At 34.5% G+C, this 27,986-nt stretch overlaps 1 protein-coding gene across 1 annotated transcript in view; it reads right to left on the bottom strand.

The window, feature by feature from the left end:
- Positions 1-27,645, bottom strand: part of nphp4 (nephrocystin 4) — a 56,324-nt gene extending 28,679 nt beyond the window's left edge. Inside the window, 5 exon segments of the mRNA XM_031906517.1 lie at positions 15,195-16,341; positions 25,578-25,738; positions 25,847-25,893; positions 26,588-26,714; positions 27,558-27,645. Of these exon segments, the coding sequence (XP_031762377.1) occupies positions 15,195-16,341; positions 25,578-25,738; positions 25,847-25,893; positions 26,588-26,714; positions 27,558-27,645 (1,570 nt within the window).
- Positions 27,646-27,986: the final 341 nt, after the last annotated feature.

Raw genomic sequence — 27,986 nt, 5'->3', positions numbered from 1 at the left:
AGGATTAACATAATTTATGCAAAAGTTTCAGTAACACTTTAATAGAAAAATGTAATCTGCATATACAGACATTTCCTTAAATTTAGATTTTATTCGTTTTATAACGAATGTTCAGACATCTATCTTATGTTTCAATGCAATGATCTAAAACTAACATTCAGATTGAAATTGTAGGATTAAAATCTGATGATGTTTTGCCCAATAATAATTGACAGGCAACAATTGTATAAAGAAGTACATTGTAGGTCACCCACGGATATCGTCAGATATTAAATACATGCACGGATATTATCGTTATCTGATCAAAATGTAACCTGACTAAACTGCTGATCACCATGGTATGAAAATTGTCTGGACAATAATTCGGAGCCCCCACATGGTCACACTTTGTTTCATAAGATTATATCGGCGCGTGTATGTCAGCTTGAGTAAGCTGTGACAGCAGGGATTACTACTGGCAGTAACCAAAATGTTTGTAAGTCTACATGTAAGTGGAGCTGCCGGATGACCTATGTTGGTTAACTGATGTATTGTTGAAGTCTGGATGGAAGATAAAGAAAGCACTTGTACATGCAATATTGTGTTTCTGCTTTTAACAAGTTGATTAACCAAAGGCAATACTTTAAAAAAGGGGAACCGAGATTTAATTTTATTCTAGGTTAGGCACTGTGCAGGCAAGGTGAAAAGGAGAGGTAAGGGTATAATGGCTGCTGATTGCAATAGCAATTTATGGGGTCTAATTGAAGAATGTGGACTTTTCAGTAAGAAGATTACTCATTACTATAGAGTATCCTGAAACTTGGCTTCAATTACACGTGTCATAATATATTTTTCTTTCTTTGGCATTTCATTTTTTCAACTTTTTTTGCAGCTTGATTGTAAATGGAGAAAAAGGCAAACTGAAGTCAGGTATTTTACTGTGACTTAAAAAATAAAAATTGTCGGTGAACTTTGTATACAATACTTGTGAAAAAAGCTTTAGCTCCTAGTTTTTGCTCTGTGCTGCAACCAAATACAATTGTAGAAATCCAAAAAATAGGAAAAAAGCTTCATCTTATATATTATTGTTTTGATAAATCTATGCACAATGCGGTATTATCTATGCTTAATCGCTGCACTTTAATGTTAATGTATAATGAAACATTACCTTACTTAATTGTAGCACTTTTTTCATAAGGTATATTATATAATGACCCATCACTTATGTTTAATTATTGTACTGTATCACTTTAAGGAGTTTCCTGAAATGCTGTGTGCTTGGTGGGTCATAGGTTAGTTTGGCTTTAAATGAGAACACATGGTTATGGTCTTTGTACCCTTGATAAAGGGTATTGACCCGAAACATGTAGTCTTACCACGACCCACAATAAATGTTTTGCAGCAAACCTTGCTGAAGCTTATTCAGATTTTTTTGGATCTTTACTGTGACTATTAAAGATTTTTCATACATACACACAAAATCACAGAAAAAATGAAAATGTGGAAATTGATAAATATACCCCATAGAAAAGGATAACATTTGTCTGTGGAACATCAGCCTTTTTTGTTCCAAGCTTCCCTTAGAGGTCTAATGTTTTGTCAGGGCCCCTTAGCTCATAGTAAGCTTACAGATATAGGAGACAGCCATAATTCTATGACGGTACATAAATCATTCTACAAATCTGACCTTCAAGCTGGGCTTTCCAAAGGAAAATAGGAATTCTTCCCAATCTTTCCCTAAGTAGCCTTCAGGCTGAGGGGCCCCCAACACTGATCGAGGCCCAAATTGGGACAGTTCCAGAGTTTGGGAATCAGTGCCTCAAACAGTGAGTGGGTGTAAAGAAAATCTGTGTCATTTTAGTGGATTTATGGCATCATAACTCCCAATGTACAGTCAAGAGCTAATGTTAGTATACCTATTAGGTAACACTAGTATGTTAAATAAAAAATAAATACATAAATAAATAATAAATAATATGCAGCATCCTCCAGAACAGCTTAATAATACATTTATCATAAGTACGTTAACGTGAATGGCTAATGGGGGGAATATAAACAAAAAATATATGCACAAAGCTAACAATTTTTAGGTGCAGAGTAATAAAATCATTATTTAGAGAAAAAAATGTGGAACTCCATAGCTATGAAAGAATATAAACATTTAAAGTAATATTTAATTTTAATGTTTGTATTTGAATATGTATACTAGCTTAGTTAACACCAAGTACAAGTTACAGTCTTATTATTATTATTAAAAATATTGTTATTATTATTATACATGACGAGATAAATAAATAAAAAAAAACATTAAAAAATATTATTTTATATATGAAGAGAAAACACATATCAGCCAAAAATGGGAATTGGTGTGGCCATGTTTAAAAGCTTTCTTGACACCAGGCTTCTGGATAACAGATCCCACATGTCTGCTGAAATCTTGAACTAAGCAAGAAATGCTTTTAAAGCCAGAAAACAAAATATAACATTTCTGCACAATGATTTGAGACTATTCCTTTGCTTTCATCTCTAATGCAGCCTCCAGTGGCTTTAGAATGCACAACACTAAAAGCAAAAGAACTTCAAAGAATTCAAAAATCATGTTTTCAGCTGTTCTCTAATGCAAGTCAGTATAAGAAATGAAACACAAAAGAATATTTTACACTTGCCCACAATCCAGTCCATTGTTTCTGATTATTTTCCTCCTTAATAGATTTCAGAGAGACAGAATGCTGAAATGCAGAAATATTTGATGAGGAAATTCCTGGGGGAAAAGTTTTTCAAACCACAATAAAGACATTCAGATCATTATATTAATATCATTAGAGAGCACTTCAAGTCCATCACCTATATATCATATGAAGCACACAGAGAACTTCTATCCAGTTTTATCTCACAAGGGAGCCCCCTACAAACAAACTTTAGTGATTTTACAGAATAATGAGCTACTGTAAGTGATCAGAGCTGAACAGATAAACACAGTTCAAAATAAGATGTTACAATGAATTCTACTCTGTCTTATCATATTGTAACATTATAGTGCATAATTTCCATCCACGGCTAGGGATGCACCGAATCCTAGATTTGGTTCGGGATTTGGCTGAATCTGAGCCATTTTTAGCAGGATTTGGGCTCGGCTGAATCCAACAGCCTGGCCAAACCAAATCCGAACACTATAGGGCAGATTTAGTTTTTTCAATAAATAGGGTCAGATTTATTAAAATGTGAGTTTAGAGCTTAATGCATAAAAACTCACCCACATTCTATTCATTCCTATATGGGATTTTTAGAAGCACATTTATCAATGGGAGAACGTTAGAACTTACCATTTCATATATATGCTATTAAAAATCCCATAAGAATGAAGAGAACATGGGTCCTTATGTTGCATCAGATTCAATTTCAAACCTGTACAATTGACAAACCAATTGGTTCTTCCCTCAACCAAGTCATTGTTTTGTTCAGCAACGATTTCACACACGCACACATTTTAATAAGAATATATTTAGGAAGTATATATTCACTGTACATAACACCTTTCTGATAGAAAAAATATTACTACAAAACCCCATATCGTTGTTGTGTAACCATTTTAAGTATTCGATTCAATTAACTTATTAGACATTACATTCTAGTTGTGATTCTAGCTGTGCATTACTTTCTCCATAAGCTTATCTTTCACTTCCAGGCAAAGAAAGTATGATAATGGCAATGGAACATTTAATATGGCTTATCTTTCTCAGAAGGATAAGATGTCACAGAGACACATTGTTTAGCTTTGCTTTACTGCAGTAAGTAAAGGAGTGTTCCAAGGCAACTGTTTGAACCAATTACCCAACCTTTTATACTTGTGTCTGGTTTTCTACAAACTATTTTTGCGCTTTCAGTCAAAATACGTAAAAATACATTTAAGCAGTGAACATTCTAAAATATATATATACAGTATATAGTTCTGTCAGATTTGTAAATACGGCAAAGACCATTAAAATGTATACAAGTAGATATAGACAGCAGTATTAGAAGGTAGTTTAATTCATTTATTGTCAGAGGTTTTGAAAAATGCATATATTTTGCTTTACAACTGTCAGACTTGGAATTTCAATGGCCATGTGGTTGCTAGGGCTTAAAGAGATAGAAACAAAAAAACATGAATCAATACACAGTGCTTAAATAGTCACTGACACACTGAGCCTTCAATGATAGCTGTTGAGCTGAAGCCTGTCTAATAGTATAAACCGTCTTAGTATAATAATAATAATAATAATAACAGTATAAACAGCTAATTACTCAGAAAAGTACTTTCTTTAAATAAAGCAGCAACACCAGGCAACAGTTTGGAACGGGGCATAAAAAACAAGCAGCTTTTTGGGTCCATATACCCATGGAAGTGATACAATAATGTTTTATAGTAACAGGGGCAAAGACTGATAACAAGTACAGATGCTTTTACATTTTCGATAATTGAGTAAAGTTCTTTACACAGCAACAATGGCAAAGGTTATACTGCTTGCTATGGGTTATTGGAACAAGCTCACATTTTGGCCCTGTGAAACACCTTTGAACTTAAAATTACCAACACATTCCTAGTTAATGGCTTTTTTTTTTTTGCAAAATATTTTAAGCACAGGTTTAGCTTAACTCTAACACCTAACAGGGGCTCCAATATCTGCCATATATACTATAGCTTCCATGCATAAAAACAGGGCACTAGCTTGTATAACATGGCCAAAGGATTGCGGGCACTATTATTGGCTATTTAATCATACTATCTGAATATGCTCAAACTTGTGTGTAGCTCTAAATGCAATAGCTCTAAACACTGGAAAAAATAATTTTTTATAATATAGAAAAATAAAATGTAAGCATTCTTTTATATGCAAAACAAAACTGATTTTAAAGTCCCTTATGCCAAACATACCAACATCTATAAGTACCATGTTTCCCCGAAAATAAGACACTGTCTTATTTTCTTTTTTTAAGCTCCAAAATATGCACTAGGTCTTATTTTCAGGGGATGTCTTATTTTTCCATGAAGAACAATACAGTACACATTTATTCCATCGTTTGGGCTAGATTTATCGCCCAGCCCTAGGTGGGTGTCTTATTTTCGGGGGGTGCCTTATTTTCGGAGGGGGGTGAAAAATCGGGGGGGGGGGGTGCCTTACTTTCGGAGGATGTCCTATTTTCGGGGAAACAGGGTATAGTTTTATGGTGCATCTTGATTTGACAAACACACAACACTGCAACAGAGCCAGGCATACTACAGTAACATGAGATATAAAAACACACAATAAAATGTAATAAATGTCCCAACAATGAATACATAACACATCTGTAAAGCTGCCCAGTCTACACTGAGCATGTAAGTGTCAATGACACTCTCAACAAAATCCAAGATGGTGACTCATTGTACACAACTCTGAACACCTGAATCATTACTGTTATAGAGCTGCTGAACCTTTAGGCGGGTGCAGTAAGTTCAGTACAGAATGTAGGACAGATTTATGCTGAGATGACAGGGGGAAGCAGACTTCTACAGGAGCTTGCCAGGTTATAGTAGCTGATTTTTCCAGGTCTTTTTTTTTTCTAAATCTCAAAAGCTGAAGTTCAGAAAACATGAATTACATTTTTTTCACCAAGTTTTTTTTAAATCGTAGAGAAAACAGGATTTGAAATTCTAATAAATATGTCCCAAGCAGTCATTAGATGCATTCATTTTATGCCATTTCTGTTCTATTTTACAGGGGTCCTCCACCCAAAATCTGTGTTTCAAATAAAGAAAATGAAATTCTAAGCAACTTTCCAATACATATTCATTTAGGATTTATTTCATGGTTTTAAAGTTCTGATGAAATGTAAATTCTATCGATTGCAGTGTTTGTGTATTTTTCTGTTCTCTTCCCCACAAGGCGGACTGTCAGCATTAATCCATCCAAACACTTGAAAAATCTTCGAATTGTGCCTGCACCCAAAAGCACTGAAACAGCCAGGGTGCAGACACGTATATCCGCCAAGAAACGCAAAGTCTCACATTAGTTGGCAGATATCAGCTGCGTGTGCCTACACCCAGGCGGATTCAATGCTTCCGGGTGCAGGCACAGTTAGAAGATATTTTAAGCTTATAGATAGATTGTCAGCGTTTATGTGCACAATCCACCTCGTGGGGCCTTACCCTAAAAACAATGTTACAGGAGCAAGTTCTCCTCTACAACTGTTACTCAGCTAGCTTGCTACTGTGTCAGGAATCTGAACCATTAATGCAGGAATGATTAATAAAATGTAAGCAAATTAGTGGAACTAAACATAGATAAACAGCCTTCCAATCTTCACAGACTTTTTAATACTAACATATTGAGTTGGTTGCATCCAGTGAATTTTCCATTTGCTTGTTTTATAGCTGATATTACTGTCATCGTGCAGAATCTTTATAACCACTTGCTAGGAATCTAAGGGAATAAGCATGTGTATATATTTGTTTTTGAAGAGCATCTATGGGAAAGCACAATTTATATTACATTTTCTCTGTCACTCAATATTATGGTGCTGTCTTCATTTTAATCATGAACACCAATAAAGCAAATTGCTAACACTGCTAAAATAAATTTGTCCAATAAAACCTAAAACACCACTTCTGGGAAGATTTACATTAGAAATGCTTAGCCTTCAAAAGGGGAAATCATTAACGTTAATACTAAGTGCTGTAAGTACGTGCAATTAAATGAACATTTTACTTCTTTTAAACCACTTTTCTATAACTGAATATTACATTGCATTAGCGAAATGCAGAGAATTATTTTGTGTATTTGACAATATTGCAGTGAGCCTTTTGGCATGTTATTGGTTATCCTAACTGGCATATGGGGTAAAATATCAACAGCAGAAGAAATTTGCAATTCTACATAATGAAGTGAAAAATAACAACTCTTTTTGCTTTAGGTTTAATAATCCCTTGCATCCAACTAGATATTTCACTTCAAACAGCAGATCACTAACTGATACCTGCTGATTGGCTGGACCTGTTCTTCCATACAAAGCCCTCATATTTCTAAAAAGTAGTCTACATGGGTAGTTTTCAAGCAACATTACCAGACAGTGGTAGTAGATGCCATGGTAACAGGATGGAGCAAGACAGAAATGGCCTAGTAAGAGCCTTGGAATAGGGTTATCTTAATATTAAGGGTCCCCACCAAAGCACCTACTAAAAATATTCCAATACAGGTATGGGAGCCTTTATCTGGAAACCCATTATCCAGAAAGCTCCGAATTAGGGAAAGCCTGTCTCTCACAGACTCCATTTTAATAAAATAAATCAGAATTTTAAAAATGATTTCCCTTTTCTCCGTAATAATAAAACAGTACCTTGTAATTGATCCCAACTAAGATATAATTAATCCTTATTGGAGCCAAAACAATCCTATTGGGTTTAATTAACCTTTTTTTTATTTTTTAGTAGACTTAAGGTATGGAGATCAAAATTACGGAAAGACCCCTTATCTGCAATACCCTTGGTCCCAAGCATTCTGGATAACGGGTCCTATACCTGTAGTGAAATGTAGCGCCAATAAATGTGCATGTAAATTAAGCAGGCATACACATCCTCCTTTGCTTGTTTCAAGCACATACTATTAGTAACATACAGCTGGTTAAAATCTATTTAATGGCAGCAGCTAATGTACCTGTCATTTAGTCAAGAGCTTTTTTTTTTTAGAATGAAAAAGTATAGATCTACATTAACTGTACCTCAAATTTACACAAGAATCCTTCATACACTGAAGTTTTAAATCTGTTTGAATTCTAGTGCATAATGTCCTTTTTCCATTTACAAAGAAATCCTTTGAAGCTGTACCTTAGAGGCATATTCTAGTTAAATGTATTGCCATCAAAACACTACTGGAAAAAACATGAATTTCCAAGTTTTCTTCATTAAATGGCTTTTTAACAAGACACAGAGGGCCTCATTTACTAAAAGAGACAAAATGGAAAGCTATTTTTTCCATATCATAAATGTTTATGCTGGTTAGTAAATCCTACACTATGGCACCAGATCAAAAGAAGCCTGGCGTGGACAGATCATGGGTATGTATTTTCCCACCAACTGTGATTTATTTTTTTGGTGCATAAAACCTGTACAAACATAATGTGCACACTGAGCCCTGTACTTGCCTAGTGATTTGCAGCTTTAGTAGCACTTTTTGTAGCCTTGCACCTAATTCCTCATTCACATTAAAAGGGGCAAGGGGCACTGGTTCTGTGCGTTAGACAACCAATGTGTGTATTGCATTTTACAGGAAAAGGAAAGTTAAAAACTAAGTAAGCTTTATCAGAAAGGTCTATGTAAATACAGCCATAAACACTCGCAGAAACGCTGCACTGAGTCCTCTGTCAAAAGATTTGTTGTGTCTGTTTTCCTGTGCCAGAAACACGCAGCTCTCTCCTCTCTCCCCTCTCCTGCTCCCCCTCCCTCAAGGATGCTAAAAACTCCCTCCCCCCTTAGGAATGTGGTTCTGAGCCAATCAGCAGTAAGCTTCCTCATAGCCTTACAAACTGAGCATGTACATCAGTCTGGGTCTCGGTGCAGGAGCGTGGCATTATGGGAACTTTCTTTACACAGCTCAGCGTTTTTTCTTCCTGATTGGCCTCAGATCATCTGAACAGGTGACATATGGGGAGACTTAAGGGCACTATTGAGAGAACTAAAGGTATGCCTGCAGCTTGAGATTAACTCTTTATTAGCCTTCCCTTATCCTTTAATATACACACATTTGTACTTTTTCACCTATTGGCTGCACGTGAATTAGTAAATAATGATTGTCAGATAAAGCCTGAACAAATCTCAGGTCTGTGTTTGTGTGTGCGTGTGTATGTGGGGGTGGGGGGAGCAAGGGGTCAAACCCATTAAATAATTTATAAAGAGAAATCTAGTAATCATGTGTCCAAAGAATTCCAATGCTGCTGTAGTTGTAGTAACCTGAAATCATAATATCCTAAAAAAACTAATCAGAAGCAACTATAGAATCTATAGAATGCTTGGGACTTCAGGATAAGTTTCTTAACTTCAACTTTGATCTCTATACCTTAAGTCTGCTTAAATAAACCCAATAGGATTGTTTTGCTACCAATAAAGATTCATTTAGGTTTTGTTACAATCAAGTACAAGGTATTGTGTTATTATTACAGAAAAGGAAAAGGAACATTTGTAAAACAATTCATTATTTGTTAATATATCTATGTCTTATGTCTGTTAGTCTATGGGGAATGGCCTTCCCATAATTTGGGTATGTGTATAAGGGATAGCAGTACTGGTACTCTGTTTATGAGCAATAATGTGGTTAGTTGCTATAGGTTACAACCGCCCAACAAAATTTGTTCCCCATATGACATTACATCTATGTTTTTAATATAAAGGAATTCTGGCTTTATTTATAAAGAAAGCAGCATAAGCAAAAAGTTAGCAACCAGGAAAACTGAGCAGGAAATGTATTAACATTTGCAAAATTTGTCTAGAAATTATTTACTGGTCAGTGGCCATATTGTCATCAATAAATGGCAGATAAGGGGAACTGTGGAAGTAAAGGCAAGCACTAAAAGACAGAACTGTTCATATGCTGGCGAGAAAGACAAAGACACCTTCTCATATAACCGCAAAGGATCTGCAGGAAGGTTTGGCTCACAAAGGAGTGGGGTTCCCATGGCACAGCCTTACTTCAACATATCATCAGGAAGCCTTATCTGCTGCCTCATCACAACCGTCACCATCTGAAGTTTGCAAAAAAGGCCAGAGGCCTTATAGAAGAAAGTGCTGTGGGACTGATAAAGTAAAAATAAAAGACATTGGCCACAATCACAAAAGATTTTTTTTAGAGAAAAAAAGGAGCAGCATTTGAAAAAAACTCCTTGTCAACTGCTGATTGTGGGTTCATTATGCTTTGGTGTTTGGCACAGGAAACATTGTACGTGTAGAGAGAAAAATGTTTTGCTTTAAATATCAGCAAAATGCCAAATGCCAAATGCCAAAAAGCTGAAGCAAAATATGTATGTTTGCACAAAAAGACAAAGTTCCTAAAATTACTTCAAAAGCCAGCTTACTAGGGTGTCCAAACTTTTGCACGTGCCATGGTGTAAAGTTGGTGAAATAATGTAACTGCATTACAATTTGAAAATATGCTGTTTTTAACATTCTACTTTGTATTTACAAAATGAACTGGTTCACAAAAATGTAATTTGGTTCCCAAACCTTTGTTTTTATTAAAGCATATAGTACATATATATATATATTTAATTTAACCCTAGCCTTCACCTCTCTGCATCTTCACAGGTTAATGTAACCAGTCTTCTGGCTTTTCTCAATTACACCATTTGCTTTTCCTTATTGGTCATAATTAGCAGCATTTTCTTCCCAAACATATATTTTTTTTTTCAAATATCTTTTTATTTGTTTTTCAAAAAATAAAGGGATACAGAAAGGAAAGGGGTAGGGGTAAAAAGGTAAGTATTTACAAAGCAAAACATAAATTGTCACTTATACATTGTACTGTTACATTTTATCTGATACCAGTTGTTAACTAGATATGTATATATTTGTTTCACAGAAAAGAAAATTAGATTACGGTAAACATTTCAGAGACATGTTTAATTAGTTGTCTATCAATATTAACTATTGTATATTATAGTTTCATTTTTAGAGGTGCAATTTGGAGATATCTCACTGCATATTGGATTTTTTTTGGTTTAGATAATCAGACCATGCTCTCCAATTTTTGAAATGATTGAATGCGTTGTCTATTTTGTAGGCAATTGCTTCTTCCATTGTTTTAGTTTCATTTAGTAATTGTATCCATTCTTGTATTGTAGGTATTTCTGTAGTTTTCCATTTTCTAGGAATTATTGCTTTGGCTGCTGTTATCATATATTTAATCAATGGAATTTTTACTGTCTTCTTTTTGGTATTGTCAAATAGTAACATTACTATTGGAGATGTGAGTTTTATTTCATTTGGGAATACATAATCAATTATCTTTTGGATATTTTCCCAATAATTTTCAAGTTTTTTGCATTTGAACCAGATGTGTTCGTAAGATCCTTTCTCCATATTGCACCTCCAGCACAAGTCAGATACATTATACATGTTTTTAAGTTTTATAGGAGTGTAATACCACCTGGCCAATATTTTATAGTTAAATTCCTGGAATTTTGTTGAAGTAAAAATTTTACTGTTATTTTGGCATATTTTCTCCCATAATTCTGGCGTAGGATTTATATTTAATTCGTTTTCCCATTTGTTTGCGAAAGGTGTTTTGTCTCTATTTTGTTTTATTAACTTTTTGTATGTAAAGGATAATGCTCTAGTAATTCGAGATCCTCTCACGATTATATCTTCTAACCAGGTAGGTTCTCTTTGTATTTTCAATATTTGTAGCGTATTGATATATTTTATTATTTGGTCGTATATTTCTTTAGAAATAATATTTGCTCCTAATTTATGGTTTATTTTTTCCAGAGATAAGATTGTATCTTTTTCTATAAAATCTTTTATTCTAATAATTTTGGTTCTGTTCTCTTTCTCTGGCTCAATTTCTTTGATTTCCATACCTGGTGGGAATTCTGGGTTATTCCATATAGGAGTTAATAAAGACGGATAAGGTGAGAGATCATATTCTTTATTTACTTTATACCACCACTTTAAAGTTGTATGGACTGTTATGTCTTTTTGTGTAATTTTTGTAGTTTGTATTTTTTTTGTCCAGATTAAGGAAGATAGTGTCTTAATGTTGTCTCCTCTCTCTGCATTGTTGGTTGGAGAGAGATAATTTTCATTGTTCCAGGATATTATTCTAGCTAGCTGTATTGCTTTATAGTATGTTTCTATACAAGGTAATCCTAGCCCACCTATATCTTTAGTTCTTGTCAATGTTTCATATGCTATTCTTGGTTTTTTATTTTTCCAAATAAATTGAGAGATTTTTGTTTTGATTTTATGGAAAAAAATTCTGGGTATATCTATCGGCATGTTTTGGAATATATACAATATCTTGGGGAGGATTAACATTTTAACAATGTTAATACGTCCTACCCATGATATACAAATATCAAAACATTTCTGTATATCTTTGTCTATCATATTGAAAATTGGTATATAATTTTTCTGGTATAAGAGTTTTTCGTTTTGAGTAAGATATACTCCTAAGTATTTTATTTCTTCTTTTGCCCATTTAAATGAAAAGTTTTGTTTTAAATTATGTATTTTTTGGTGTGGTAACGTAATATTAAGAATTTCAGATTTATTGTAGTTTATTTTAAAGTTAGAGAGATGACTAAAGGTATTAATTTGTTTCATCAAATTTGGCAATGTGATATGAGGTTGTGTTATATAGAATAACAAGTCATCAGCAAATGCCGATACCTTGTGTTCCATGTTGGAGATTGTTATTCCTTTGATGTTGGAGTTTTGTCTAATAGAAATTAAAAGTGTTTCGATAGTTAGAACAAAGAGAAGTGGTGATAATGGGCACCCTTGTCTTGTTCCATTGTTGATCATCAATCTTTCAGATAGTGTTCCATTTACTCTGATTTTTGCGCTAGGATTTTTGTATAAAGACATTATTCTATCAATTAGGATATTTCCAAAACCCATTGCATGTAGTGTATTTTCCATAAAAAGCCAGTCTATTCTATCGAACGCTTTTTCAGCGTCCATTGAAATAATTATCGCTTCTTTCTTTCTATTTTTCATGACTTTTATTATGTTTAATGTTCTAATTGTGTTATTTTTTCCTTCTCTTCCAGGTATGAAACCTGACTGATCAGCTTGGATCAATGATGGTAAGTATATTTTTATTCTATTTGCTATTAATTTAGCAAATATTTTTTGATCTAGATTAATAAGGGATATTGGTCTGTAACTTGAGCATTCATGTGGGTCTTTACCTTGTTTATGAATTAACGTTATGTGGGCTTCTTGTGATTGTTCAGGAATGTTAGATAATCTATTTTGTGAGTTAAACATGGATAATAATATAGGATTTAGGATATTAGAAAATGTTTTATAATAGCATGCCGTAAATCCATCCGGGCCTGGGCTTTTCCCTATTGGCAGTTCTTTTATAACTTTTGAAAGTTCTTCAATGGTAAAAGGTCTGTCTAGGTTTTTGGAGGATGTCCTATCTAGTTTAGAGATATTCAGAGATGACAAAAATTTTTTTATTTTTTCTTTTGTTATTTCCTGGGTTCTAAGGTTGGTTTTTTGTTTCTTTAAGTTATAGAGATTAGAGTAATACCCATGGAAGCAGTTGGCTATGTCTGATGTTTTATTGACCATTTGTTGTTTATGATTTTTCATTTTTAATATATATGACTTAGCAAATTGTGTCTTAAGCATATTTGCCAAGTGTTTTCCACATTTATTACTGAATTCGTATATGTTGCGTTTTACTCTTAAGAAAGCCTTGTTTGATTCAGTATCCAACAAAATTTTTAAATTTTTTCTTTTTTGAGTTAGCTCTTGGTATGTATTTTCTAATTGAGTAGCTTTGTGTTGTGTTTCTAATTTACCAATTTCTTTTAATAATTTGTCTATTTTTTCTTTTCTTTCTTTTTTACAGCGTGAACCCAAGGAAATTAAATTACCTCTTATTGTACATTTATGTGCTTCCCATCTGACATGTTGTGATGTCTCATGTTCAGAATTATCAATAAAAAATTGTTTTATTTTATCTGAAATTTTCTCTCTGTGTGTTTCATTATATATAAGACTTTCATTCAATCTCCAATTATAATTTGGTTTTAACTCAGTAGGTAATCTAATTATCACTGACACTGGGCAGTGATCAGACTGAAAAGAGTTATCAATTTCTGTTTTTTGGACAATATCTAGGCATTTATGTTCTATAAATATATAATCAATTCTGGCATAGTTTTTATGAACACAAGAATAATGGGTGAAGTCCCTATCTTGAGGGTGAAAGGTTCTCCATATATCTACAAAGAGATTTAGTTGTAATGTTTGGTTTAAACCTCTAATCATTGAGAAAGGTAAGTATGATTTTCTGGATGATGTATCTAGAAAAGGATTTAATGGAGTATTAACATCTCCTCCCATAATTACTATACCTTCTTTAAAACCTTTTAATTTATTGAGAATTCCTTTCATAGTTTTTAATTGGTCTTTATTTGGTAAATAAACATTGCATAATGTAATTTTTTGGTCATATAACATACCTTTAACCATGATACATCTACCATCTTTTCTTGTATAAATATCAAGAACAGAAAAGGGAGTATTTTTATGAATTGCTATTAGTACTCCATTTGTTTTTTTATCAACATTATTTCCCAGGTATATCTTATCATAGTTTCTGTGATGAATTTTAGGCATATTTTTTTCCTTAAAGTGAGTTTCTTGAAAGAATAGTATTTTAGCACCCATGTTATTACAATGGTTAAACATCTGTGCTCTTTTTATGGGTTCATTTAAACCATTTACATTTACAGATGTAATCTTAAGTTTCCCCATATTGAAATATTGGGTTTATGCATACAAACTGTATAATATGTCTCTGAAGGGATATTGCATTTTCTAATGATCTTGGTATCAGAGATAATTGCAATGAAGAAAGAGAAAAATGAACTATATACAAATTATGACATAGAACTGTCAGTGCTGCGTTAATCCCCTTACTTTTCTGGTTAACTGTAGATTGTTTCATAGCAGCAAATTATCTATAAGATAGATTTTTTGTAAACTATCTTTATAGTAGAGGGGGGAAGTGGAAGGTATACCTGTACCTTGAAAAGAAACACCATTTGTTGTGGCACAACAAATTCTACCCTGTTAATAGATAGTATAACATCAACTTTATAATACAGATAGTATTCCCTGTATTAAACTAAAATATGAAATGAGAGTTAAATTGTACAGTGTAACTTCAAACACATATTTAAGTACACTATATTAATAAGGCATATAGTGAAAACATTTTTTTTTTTTTTTTTTTTTTTTTCAGACCATTAGTATGAGATATAGCTGATATTAAATCAGTTAAACAAATTATCATGAGTTTAGTTTAAACTTTCTACACTCTGAGGAGCAGAAAAAGCATTATTTTTTACCAGTTTATTTATCTGCTGTTATCAAGTTTCGCTTTTGTCAGATAAAAAGGATATTTCTCTGTCTTTTAATCTTGGTGTATGAGGAGATCTTCTTGGATGCTTCAAAGGTGTACTCCAAAATTCTGTTGCTTTAGGAATATTAGCGTCTGATGATGGTATAATGTCCCATCCAGGTAGTGCGATTCTCTCAATGTCCAATCTTTTACAGAAGTCATCAGTGTCTTTTGGATTTCTTAGGATAAAAAGCTGGCCATTATTTCTTACTGAAAGGCTGAATGGAAATCCCCATTTGAATTGTATTCCTTTTTCTTTTAGTAGATCCGTGAGTGGTTTTAGTTGTCTTCTCTTGTTTAGTGTTCTCCATGATAGATCCTGGAAAAGTATAATTCTGCTATCTTCAAATGTAATGTTTTTCATTTCTCTTGCTTTCATCAGAATGGTTTCCTTAGTAGTATAGTCATGTAATGCACATAAAACGTCTCTTGGAGAATCTGGAGGAGCATTTTTTGTTTTTGCCACTCTGTGGTATCTGTCCATTTTTATTTCGTTGTTTAGATCTTTACTAAGGATGTTATTAAAGATTTGCTGTAGTGACCCTTTGAGTTCTCCCTGTGAAACTGTTTCTGGGATTCCTCTTATTCTTATGTTTATCCTTCTGCTTCTATTTTCAAAATCCTCCATTTGTCTTTCAAGCTCATCTATTTTTTCAGCTTGATTATGTACAGTTTTGTGTAAATAGGTATTGTGTTTGATCAGTTTTTCATGGTTTTTTTCCATAGTGTCAGTTCTAGCACTTAGGCTTATTACATCTTTTTTGAGATCTCTCATTTCATCTCTTATGGCTGTGGTAAGTTCCTGCAACATATTTTTAATTTCTGCTTTAGATGGTAAGCATTTTAGGTAAGATCTTATGTCTTCCTCACAATCGCTTTCTGACTCTGAAAGTTCTTGCTGACTTTCTGTGTCTTTATCTAGCATGCGTTTTCGAGCGGGCGCCATCTTGGATTTTACACGCAGCTCAGTATTATTATCAAAATACTCGGTAGGTTCTTCTAAATCTTTAGCGATTTTACTTTGTTTTAGTTTAGCCGTTTGTGCAGGTGTCTTACCTTGCTTTTTCATTTTGTTAACAGGGTGTACTGTGTTGTCAGGGTGAATCTGGCCACGGAGCTCTGCTAGTGTGCGACCATGCAGGCAGACAGCAAGCCACGCCCCCCCCCAAACATATATTATGTGCCAAGCAGAGATGGTTTTAATTTTCTGTTTGCAAACATCTTATTGAAAATATGCAGTGACCACATATTTATGCATAAATTATCTAGTTTATCTAATTACAATGCAATTATCTAGTTATATTGTGAATGTTACTTTGCATAACAATGCATGATAATTGAAGAGCGCCCAGGCTGTTGGCAATTACAAATGGGTAAAAATGCAGAAGAAAATTATTGTGACCAAGTCAATGAGCACACATTGAGCAAAGATAAAGCAGGAGACCATAATCACATAATAACTTAAGACATTCTCCTCTACAAAATATTTATGCTCTTGCTAAGAACTGAATATCACTTTTTGGCTCCTCCTTTCTTTCTTTATAACTTCATAAGGTGGCCATACATGGGGTAAATAAAGCTGCTAAAGATCCGAGATGGCAGCCTATCAGCTTGAGTTTATCTGTGTAATATCTGTCGTGTTAGGGCTGTGACAAACGGGGAGATTAGACGCCAGCAACAAATCTCCCTTGTCGTGGGCGACTAATCTCCCCGAAATGCCATCCCACCAGCTTGAATGTAAATCGCCGGTGGGATGGCATACGCAGCACTGCGATTTTTGCCCTGTCAAGGCAACTTCCGCTGCACATTCTATATCCCATGGGCGATTTACATTCAAGCTGGTGGGATGGCATTTCGGGGAGATTAGTCGCCCGCCACAAGGGAGATTTGTCTCGTACGACTAATCTCCCCGTGTGCCAGAGCCCTTAGCTTCAAGATCAAACATATATAACCGATGACTATCTGTTACTTTGTTTACTTTTGTATTTAACCCAACCATTCCTTGCACACAACAAACTCTGCACAAGAGTGCTCTGGGGTTGGCTCAAACTCTATATACGCTTTTGATCATTATTATACACGTATCTGGAGAGTTTGTGAAACAAATGGTATAAAAATGATAATAAACAGAGAAACTGAACTTTTACCCGCTTGCTTTAACTTGCTGCCACTGAATCGCAAAACAATAATGGAAAGGTCTATATTCCCTATCTAAAAGTCTCAGATATTCCATTGTTTACTTAGTTATGGTTAATATTGACTTTATTGGCATGAAGTAGAAGAATTGGGACACAAAATCACAGTATTTTTAGTAAAATAAAAAGAAAAAAAGAAAAGAAAAGCTACATGCTGCTTAAGAATATAAAGTATATAGCATTAACATAGATTTAATCTGGGATGCTGCCTTTGTCATATAATTAAGAAATGTATCATATTATGGGTTTAATTTTGAATAGCACTAAATAATTTGAATTTAAAATCAATTATTGCAGTGTAAGGTCTATGGCTCATTTTGATCAGCTGTACCTGCAGCAAAGATCAGTAGGATCCAGTGGGCAAGGAGATTACCGCTATACCTAAATATTTAAAGTTATTTCCTTTTTTATGTTCTGTAAATAGAGGCTTTGGGCAGTCAATGCATAGCTGCAAAGTTTTACAAAGAAGTTTGTGTAAAACTTTTATCTCAAAGTGAGGCCTGGTAAAAGAGTCAGTAGAAATTTATGACTGAGCTACCCAACTTAGTTTTCTATTTATAATTGAAAAGAAGAAATAACGGAAATGCAGAATATGAAATAAAATATTAAGAATTCATTAGGAATATTGCTTAACAGTGAAATTTTGCAATCCATGTTACTCAGAATAATAAATGAAACATTCATAATTTGTAACATCTTTAATGGAAAAATGGCAAAAAATATGGCATAATTTTTAATTTATGATTTCATGTAAAGTGACATTAAGTTCTAGTTCAATGCAAGCCATTTAACAGGTATATTTATCATGCTGTGTAAAAAGTGGAGTAAAACATTACCAGTGATGTTGCTCATAGCAGCCAATCAGATGCTTTGCTTTGGTTTTATAACTGTTGAAATCTAATTGACGATTGGTTGCCCTGGGCAAGATCACCGGTAATGCTTCACTCCATTTTTTACACAGCATGATAAATATACCCTCGATGTACCTGCCTCAGCTAAAACCAAGTGCAGGGAAGGTGTGTATGAGGGTTTATAGAATCTTAAACTCTTAAAGAACAGTTAAAAACCCTGAGGTGGGCAATTTGTTAGGCACCATACAGTGACAAAAGCACTAACCTCTACCCATGGGCCAGTCCTGTGTCTATTTGTTTCAGAGCCCAATGGAACTATCTTTCCTGGGGTCCCAGGTTTCCCCTGCAGTGATTTGGTTTGGTCCATGCACAGCATAGTGTAGCTCCCAGGTAATGTGCATTTGCAGAGGCCAGGGTGTCCTAAGACAAGGATGTCATAAGGGAGGCCAGGGTGTCATAAGGGAGGCCAGGGTGTCATAAGGGAGGCCAGTGTCCACAGGAAAGTTGGCATGCCACATTGTGAAGTAAAGTGGGATTTATATATCGAAATAAGAGGTGCACTGGTACAGGGTAAAATGTTTTGCAATGTTTGTCAGCAGGATACTGAACAAATTGGCACCATCACTACCTGGGGGTTTTGACTTTATTCATCATTTAAATCTTTCTTCAGAAATAGTGCTTATGCTAATGAACCCTATGACATTGATATTACAGACCAAACCTAGAAACACTGGACTTGTCCCAAGGGCTCACAACCCTTTACACCAAATCTGTCAATCTGAAATGAAACTGACAGGATCTGTGCATTGTATTTCTATGGGGCCATTTATTAGTTTGCATTAATTAGGCTAATATATTTTTCATGTTTTTAAATTATAGTATTTCCCCATTGTTGTTACATGGAAAAATTAAATCATAGATAAGAAAAAGATAAGAAATACTAAAAGCAAGTGTTTTCTCCTGGGTTTGGTTCATTTGTAAGGGTAAGTACCCATTTTAAAAAAAATTGCTAAGCACTGGGGTGCAGTGGTTTGCATCCAACCTTACAGCAACAAGCTATTTTTCCTCATAATCTGGAACCACGGGGACAAAAAAACAGATCTAGAACTATTTTGTTGTGTTCAGATGCCATATACTCATAAATATTACAAGTGAAAGAAATGATTAACAATAAATCTGATTATACACGTTTATATCCTGAAAAGTTTTCAAGATAAAAATCTTCAAATGTTTCAAACAAAGCAAAGCATAAATCCAGTGAACTGTAAAAGTATTAATTTGTTTTTATATTATTAGATTTATACGTTGTATGTCTCCCAGCAAGCCCCTGTTCTCTCTGTTAGTATAATCATGGTGATAGAGTAAAAGTCTAAAAGCAAACAACGATAAAGGATGTTGTATTTAATAGGAACTGCTGCAAAGATTTAGCGCTAACAACTGAGGAAGATGGATGCAAACCCAACTCTGAGATACTTAGAGCAATTATCAAACTTATTAAAACAATAGACAGATGGGATTAGCTACTGCATATGTTTAAAGGAAACATTGCACAGAATTACATGTAGTTCTCCTGCCAGCATCGTGTACTTACAGTATGTGGAATCCTGTATGTAGCTAGAATTGGGCACAAGATGGGCGAGCAACACCAAGTTTGTATTTATTCATTTATATACACGTAGCACTGTGCTTTACAAGGTGTGAACACAAACAGGGGTATAGTTATATTTAGTTATACAGCTACCATAAATAATTCAATGCTTAAGAGCTTTTAGTACTCAGTTTGGATGAGGTCCCTGCCCCAAGGAGCCTGAATCTATTAGGAAGAGGGGAACAAACAGAACAAAAGAATGTGGAGTATAAGTGCATAGGATATGGGTGTGTTGCTACCAAGGAAGGGTAGCAAAGTCCTTCATCTAGTAGGTGGCTTTTACAGAGCTTAGAGAAAAGTGTGGGAGCTTTCCTGATGCTGGAAGGTAGAGCATTCCAGAGGTGGGGGCACAATTAATGAAAAAGGTTTTATGTGCAACTCAGCTGTTTTGGTGAATTGTATGGTCAGTAGATTGTCCGGAGCCGAGCACAAAGCCTGGGAGGGAGTGTATGGGAAAATAACAGCTGATACATAGAGTTCAGCAACAGGTTTGAGACAAACTGCTCAAAGGAGCTTGGAAATGCGGGAACCAATGTAACCAAGTTTTCTCCCCAAATGCTGCAGGTGTTTTTGGTGTGGGCTTTATAAAGACTACTACATTATATGTTTAGCCACATCTGTCTTTTGCAGTTTCTAGAATGGCTTTTAAATCTTTGTAATGTTTACAGCTTTGTTTCATTCTTTAAACTAATATCTTACACAGTAGTATCCATCCAACATGTTCTGACAACTATCTGTTGCTTGTAATGGTTCATGAAGGTTACGCTGACAAAGCCTTACTTCACAAACCATTACAACCAACAGATTTTTGTAGTTGATTTGACAACATGACATGACCAACATAATGTACAAACAATGTATGGTTAATAGGCTCAAACATTTCTTTGTTACCTATTTTGTTTGCCCTTGGTACACACAACAATAGCCATAACTCAAAAGAATCTAGCAATGTCTATCTGCTTTCTCTATTTTACAGATTTCACAACAATACAAAGTTAAAAGAAAAATGCTAGCATTTGGCACTTGGTTTTATAATTGATGCCCTTGTTTTTCCAGGTGTCCTCCATGCCACTCATTGTATGACACTCAAGTGATATTATTCATTTGATTTTGGGTCTAGACGTTTCCTCTTTGGTCCATTGTGCAACTGAAAAAAAATTAAATCTAGGCCTTATGTGATATTTTTTTTATCGTTTATTTTTTTTTTCATCATATAACAATTCACAGCTGTTGTCAAGACTTTGTTTTTTTATGATGTTTAGATGCAATCAGTCTCTTTTGTTTTCAGTCTTATAAGCTTGGTGGCATCTTGCTTCTCCAACCCTTTCAGAGGAGGAGAAGATCATTAGTTTCCTACTATTCAATTTGAGTAAGAGAAGGGAAGCTCTGGCAGTTTGTTCCCAGGTATCCAATAACCTTTACATGCCTGAACCATCAGACATGAACCATTGCCAAATCCCCATGGTGAGTGACATAGCCCATAGTCCAACAGCTGACAGTGCCAAGCATTACGCACAATAAATAAAGTTGAATAATGTAAAGTTGAATATTTGATGTCATGGCTGAAGATTTCAATATAGGTATAATTCAAGTAATGCTCATCACGGAATAGTTTAGAAGACAGACCTAAACTAATAACCCCTTGCCTGCCTAAACCATAAATACTATGACCCTCCCATTATTAATATATACAGGTAGCTTGGTAGCTTAATGCATAGAATATCTTAATGTCCTATATATGTATACATTGATATGGCTGAGTGTTTGTATGAATATTGTGATCACAGTCTCATTGCACCCCCACCTAATGGTTTAAAATTGAGTGGTGAGCACAACTTCCCCTTGTTTGTTATAGTATATATATATATATATATATATATATATATATAAACAGGCATAGGAATGACGGCACACACAGGATTTTCACACTCAGTCATAGAGTTTTTGCATAAAAATAATTAGAGGTTTATTTTGACCAACGTTTCAGTTTCCTATGCCTGTTTAAACAATTTTTTGCACAGGCACCCGGGTATCATCACTACTTATGGTGTGCAGCTCCCAAGCAGCTTGTATTGTATATATATATAAATATATACTGTATATACACACACAGGTTTATAGCTGTTAAGTACCTTCTTAAACATAAAAGTGACAGGACACCTAAAAGATAATGGCTCCTTCCCATATAATACCCTTAAGTTACAGCATAATACAGTAATGAGTCTGACAGTAATGTGCTGAATAATCACTGCAGAATATGTCAGCACTATATAAACCTTAACAGCAATATATATATTAAGAAAGCAGTTATTCTGTTCTTAATGCCAGCATCATGAACTCTACAGTTTCTCCTCACAGGTTTAATATTTTTCTACTGCAACAAATACGTTTTCCTCATTTAAAAATCAATCTATTTGTTAGAAATAATGATTCTAACAGAAAATGAGCAACTTGGACCAGGTTTTATAGATATTTATACTTAATAAAGATCATTCATTTTATTTATTAGCCCTGTAATATGGTTTGGTTAATTGTTAGAATAATTAGTGTAACATTTTCAGCAGACAAATATCTAATTACCCTAACACCGTGCACTGTCAAGTCATATTAAGCAATTTTACAACCTGTAATGAGACATCTACAAAAGCACAAGACAGCATTTTTATTGAAATATAACTATTCAAAAGGATTCCAAAACCAATATAAAATGGATCAGTATTCAGAATTCACTCTTCAACCCCACATGTGAATTGCTTATGGTTTTAGCATAACATTAAAAAATGAATGTTGTGTCAGTTAGCAAGAAATGACTCTGTTTAGCATATTAAAGCAATTTAATCATTTAATCTAGATCAAAGGTAAGAGTTACAACTTACTTAGTAAGCACTTTAACAAGAGCAATTTAAATGAATAAGTATAACTTAATTTTAATATTAACATTAATATTAGGAAAATACTGTTGTTTTCAGGTATGTCATTTTTAAAGAGTTGTTTAGGAAAGTTCGGCATAGGAAAGGGAGAGGCATATAAATAGTTGGAGGGAAAGTAGATGAGAGAAGTTACACTTTATAGGGTGAATGCCTTGGACCTAAGGTTTTCAAGATTAAATGTATTTCTAAATTGTGAAACAATGTACAGGTATGGGACCCATTATCCAGAATGCTCGGGACCTGGGGTTTTCCGGATAAGGTATCTTTTTGTAATTTGGATCTTCATAACTTAAGCCTGCTAAAAATCATTTAAAATAAACCCAATAGGATTGTTTTGCCTCCAATAAGGATTAATTATATCTTAGTTGGGATCAAGTACAAGGTAGTGTTATATAATTACAGAGAAAAAGGAAAAAATATGAATTATTAGCTTATAATAGAGTCTATAGGAGATGGCCTTTCCGTAATTCGGAACTTTCTGGATAACGGGTTTCCGCATAAGGGATCCCATACCTGTACATGTAAACATTAAAATCCTGAAAGGATTGTTTTGCCATCACATGGATTTATAATAGCATTTAAGAATTGTATGTTTAAAGATGACACTATGGGAAATGGCATTACCTTTTTGGAGCTTTCTAGACAAAAGTGTTTTTCTTCTGATCACCAACCAAAATTGCTATATCAAATGTTATTAAACATTTACTGGCCCCATGTTTCACCTGTCGTTAATGATATTTTGAAACATAGAGTTTCAGCCCAGAAATGTAACTTGCCATTCCTACTCCTAAGAAATATTATTCTGGGAAGCAGAGGGAGTGTTAAATTAATCACTTTGGTCATTCACAGCCTAAGCCTGGCAGAAGAGAGGAATTCCATAATGGAAACTGCAATTTGGGACAATGTGGAAAAACATCCCAAAACCATCCTCACTGGCCCTTTCCAGCTAAGTGTAAGCTGTAGCTTGTTACACAGATGTTTGCATATAATACAGTCAAGCAGTGTTTCCCCAGCAAGTTTCCCCAGTATATAAGTATGCTAACAAGCAAGACTTCTCAAACAGAATAATCAATGATAACTTGTTTTTCTGAATATGTGCAAATATGTACAAGTCTGTTTCTATAAATGTGACCTTTACAACACTGCATCTCCTTGCATCTGATCTGTAAACACATCACAACAAGGCTGTGTATTGTAGTTTCTTTATATTTTGTATCTGCATTGTATTCTTCTCTTTTAAGACTGTGGCCCCATCCTGTGTAAGTGCTGCTTGCTGAAGGTAGCATTTAGAAGAAAACAAATGGACTACAAATGAAGTCTCTATCGAATAAATAAAAACGATACGGCAAGAGATCTAAAAAGTGGCAAAATCAGCTGTTGCCTCAGTTCTCTCTAGGAAAAGTCTGCAAAACTTTGTTTTAAAAGAATAATTGTAATGCTCTGTTAGTTTTCTGTAGCTACAGTATGCCAATGCAGCCTCACTGGAATATTCTTGGCGCTATAAATTACTGCCATATCATAATACCGTCAAGCTCTGTCAAAACGATTTTGCTGTATAGCGTGCCATTGAGGCTACATCCCACAGAACAGAAATGGTTAAACGTGAATCACATTAAAAATGTATATTTTCATGCTTTTGAAGAACCTGCCATTCTTGTATCCCTTCTGTAACAGCTTACTGAAATTATCATTATTATTGATTCCTGGTTGTTATGCACCACGCCATTAGGGGAAATGTACCAGTAATATACTGTATTTAAAAGTATATTTGCAACATTAGAGATCTGTCATTACATAGATGCATACTGCTGATGGTACAGATTTTTAAATTGATATTTTGAAAGTATTAAGATATGAGAGGAAGCTTATATTACTTTTTAAAGGGGAACTCCACCCAAACACAATTTAAGCTTTGTAAAAAATATGCAGCCGTTTCATGGTTTTAAATGTAATAATATGGTTTGAAACAGTTACCTAAGCCTGGCCCCCTGTTCTCCTACTGATCTGGTTGACTACTCTGAGAAACTGCAAAAAAAATATAAATGTACCAGCCTTTCTCCTCCAAATCCCACAATTTCCAGCACACGTGATGTCATTAAGGAAAGTAACATCACAGTGAAATGCATTGTGGGTTTTGTAGTTCCTGCATGCTGTCTGTAAACTATGAAGTTGTTACAATTGTAACATCAGTGCTTTAGTCCCTTCTCCTCTGCGAGAATTTTAAATGACTGATTTTTTGTTTTGCAGCTAGATTTCAGCATATTAAAATGGTATTTATTCATACTCTTTAAAGGAACAGATTACAGTAACAGGTATATTAGAGGTTTCTGGGTTGTGTGGTACTCTTAAACAAATTTTGGTTCGGAAGCCAGAGTCTCCCTTTCATTTTTGCAATAATTCCTCTTTAATACAAGAATTATTTAGTAATATGTTGCTAATTTATCCAGCTACTAATCCATAGTGGGTTTGTGCAATAATTTTGCCGCATGTTAATATGTAACCCATGAATATGTGAAGGCTTCACAGGACTAAAGAAAGGGTGAAGTGGAGCAGCTAGTAGCAGCTACGTGTCATGGCTACTAAAATACACAATGCTGATCATTTTCTGATAGTTGTCTCTACATGTGTTTTAGCAGAGGCAATTCTCAGTATTACCCATGGCAGGTTATTTTCTGACGTTTAGTATCCATGACAAGAAGCTGCTACTAAGTAGCTCTGTGTGTTTTCCCCCTAAGGCAGAATATGGTGGGTACCAGGACTTGATGAATGTGATAAACAAATGCAAGTCATTGACTTTTATGAAACAAAGAATGTAATACCTTCATTTCCACTGCAGCTGATCCTATTAGAAGCAAAGATTCTCCATCCCAAATGTCAATTTGCAATGTCTGGAGAGCCAAATAACGTAAAAACAATTTCCGTTCACCTGGCTTCAGAAATCCAGGATCAACTCTGTACTTGATTTGATAACCAGGAGAACCTTCAATAAAAGCAGAACAGTAAACATGATGTGTTTTCTGGGCTTAAGAGATATTCTGTTTCAGCTATGCTTTACACACAGAGCTCATATGAACAAGCTAAACTCAACAATCAATGATATCTAAGGGTGTTGTGCCCATGGGCAGCCAATAATAACTGCAGAAAGGCAATTGGGAAGAGTTAATTTGTTAATTTGTAGTAAAACATGAGTGAGTGGAGCATTATCTGAAGAAACAACAACTGTACAACAGAATCACTCTATATTACTAAAAATAATCAAGCAAATATTTGAAAGCTAAATTCATATCAGGACATGACTATGAAGTTACATACACATTTCAGTATTTTCATCAGAAAGGACTGATTAAAGAATGCATGGAAAATTAGTCTCATAAAGAAGTTTAATGCATCCACAACTTGTGTCATTATAATGTTAAACATCTGGGAAAGGCATGGGCAGTATTGCCTGTTGGCTATTTCCTATGGCTGTATGATCCAGCATTTTTGGAAATGGCCAAATACTGAAAAATAAAAACCAACAAGATGTGTGCCACCTGATTGCTGATTGGTTGCTATAACTTTGTGTCTTTTGTTACATAACCCCATTAAATTACATTAGGGAAGAAGAAACCAATCTGGTAAGCATAAGAAAGGCTAAAAGGAGCCAAAGACTGCATGGTGTACAATGTGGAAACACTTAAGGCATTTTTTTAAAAAGAGAAAAGTTGCATGCTATTATTATTTCAAGATAATCAGTTAACAAACACTTCTGGACTTTGATAAATCTAGAGAATATTCATACATCGGGCAAACAGAAACAGAACAGATCATATGAGAATATTTGCTTCACCTGGTGAAAGCGAGGAACTGCAGAACAATTTCATTACATAGAAGATAATCCACTTCTTCCCTCTGAAGATTAAAGTTCACTGGGTTTGATGGATCAACCACTTCTGCAACTTCATTAATTTCATGAACTCAACAGAGTGAAGACGTGCCAGAGAGGCTCGAGACAGAAAAGAAGCAGTGCTGTGAAGAAAACCCAACCTTTAACAAGACCTCATTAACAGTACAATGATACACTTGGCACACAGAGTGCAGCTTAAATGAACAGGCTCACCCATGGTAAAGATCTCTGGCTGATAACAGAAAACAGCCTATTGGCATTTATTATATTGATAATATGCTATTAAAACAAACAATGGCAGCAACTGCAAACATATCTGAATACTAAGAATGTTTTCCATTCAAATTGAAGGTATAGAACTGTTATGGGGCTGCTGTACCTTTAGTAAGTTTATTTTATACAATATAAAATAGCCATATTCTATTGCAGGCATTGTCATTCCTTCCAACTGTAATCTAAGACTAAAAAACAGTGCTGTGTATGAAAGAGATAGAATTGATCAATGGACATTACCTGGCGGTTTAGATATAAGGTTACAAAACTGCTAAACCACCATGGCACATCAAGGGCTTAAGTATGACAAAGCCTGTAGTATCCTTCATAAAAATGAATATATAAGTGCTCATACATAGATAGTCTGGTCTGGTTAATGTTACAATTACTTGTAACTTGGCAGATAAGTGCCTGCCAGAAAAACTCCCAGTTATGCTTTAATGTCCCCTTGTTGCTCCCTTGTTGCCAACATATAGTATTTTATTTTCTTTGGTATTCAGCCTTCATTTTTGTTAAAACAGTTTTTCATCTTTATTTTACTTGAATTCTAATCTTTATTTAATTTAAATTATTTTACATAATAATACAAAAAAAAATTGAAATAAATTTCCCCCTGATATTGAAAGTAAATGATTCCAACCCTTCATGCTTCTGAAAGCTCTGAAGAAAGCTTGGATTAGCTTGGATGGTTTTAGGCACAGTGGGCTGACATCATTTTCTGTAGGCATTTCAGCGTAAATGTGACTTCCTATTAAACTGGATCCTTTCATGTGACAATTCTGCATTTATGGGTTATAATCAAAGGAGCAATCTGTGCGGCTCTGTGTTAATTTATCTTTCTGTTGTCCTTGAAATAATGTCCATTCCACAAAAAGCTAAAAATGGTCTCCATCAGGAAGCTCTTAGCAAGCTAATCATCTAGATCACTGTAACAGATGTGATTAGGCCGCTTAATATTGCATTTCAGGTCTATTTGTCAGTGGCAAAAAATCCTATTTTTCAAAACGTTTTTTCCAAAAAAAAAAAAAACCTGCCACAAGTCAGCGCAAGGTTCAGATGATTTCCTAGT

The sequence above is a fragment of the Xenopus tropicalis genome, chromosome 7 (genome assembly GCF_000004195.4).
Source record: "Xenopus tropicalis strain Nigerian chromosome 7, UCB_Xtro_10.0, whole genome shotgun sequence".
In the NCBI taxonomy this organism is placed as follows: Eukaryota; Metazoa; Chordata; class Amphibia; order Anura; family Pipidae; genus Xenopus; species Xenopus tropicalis.
This window is presented reverse-complemented; position numbering and strand designations above follow the sequence as displayed.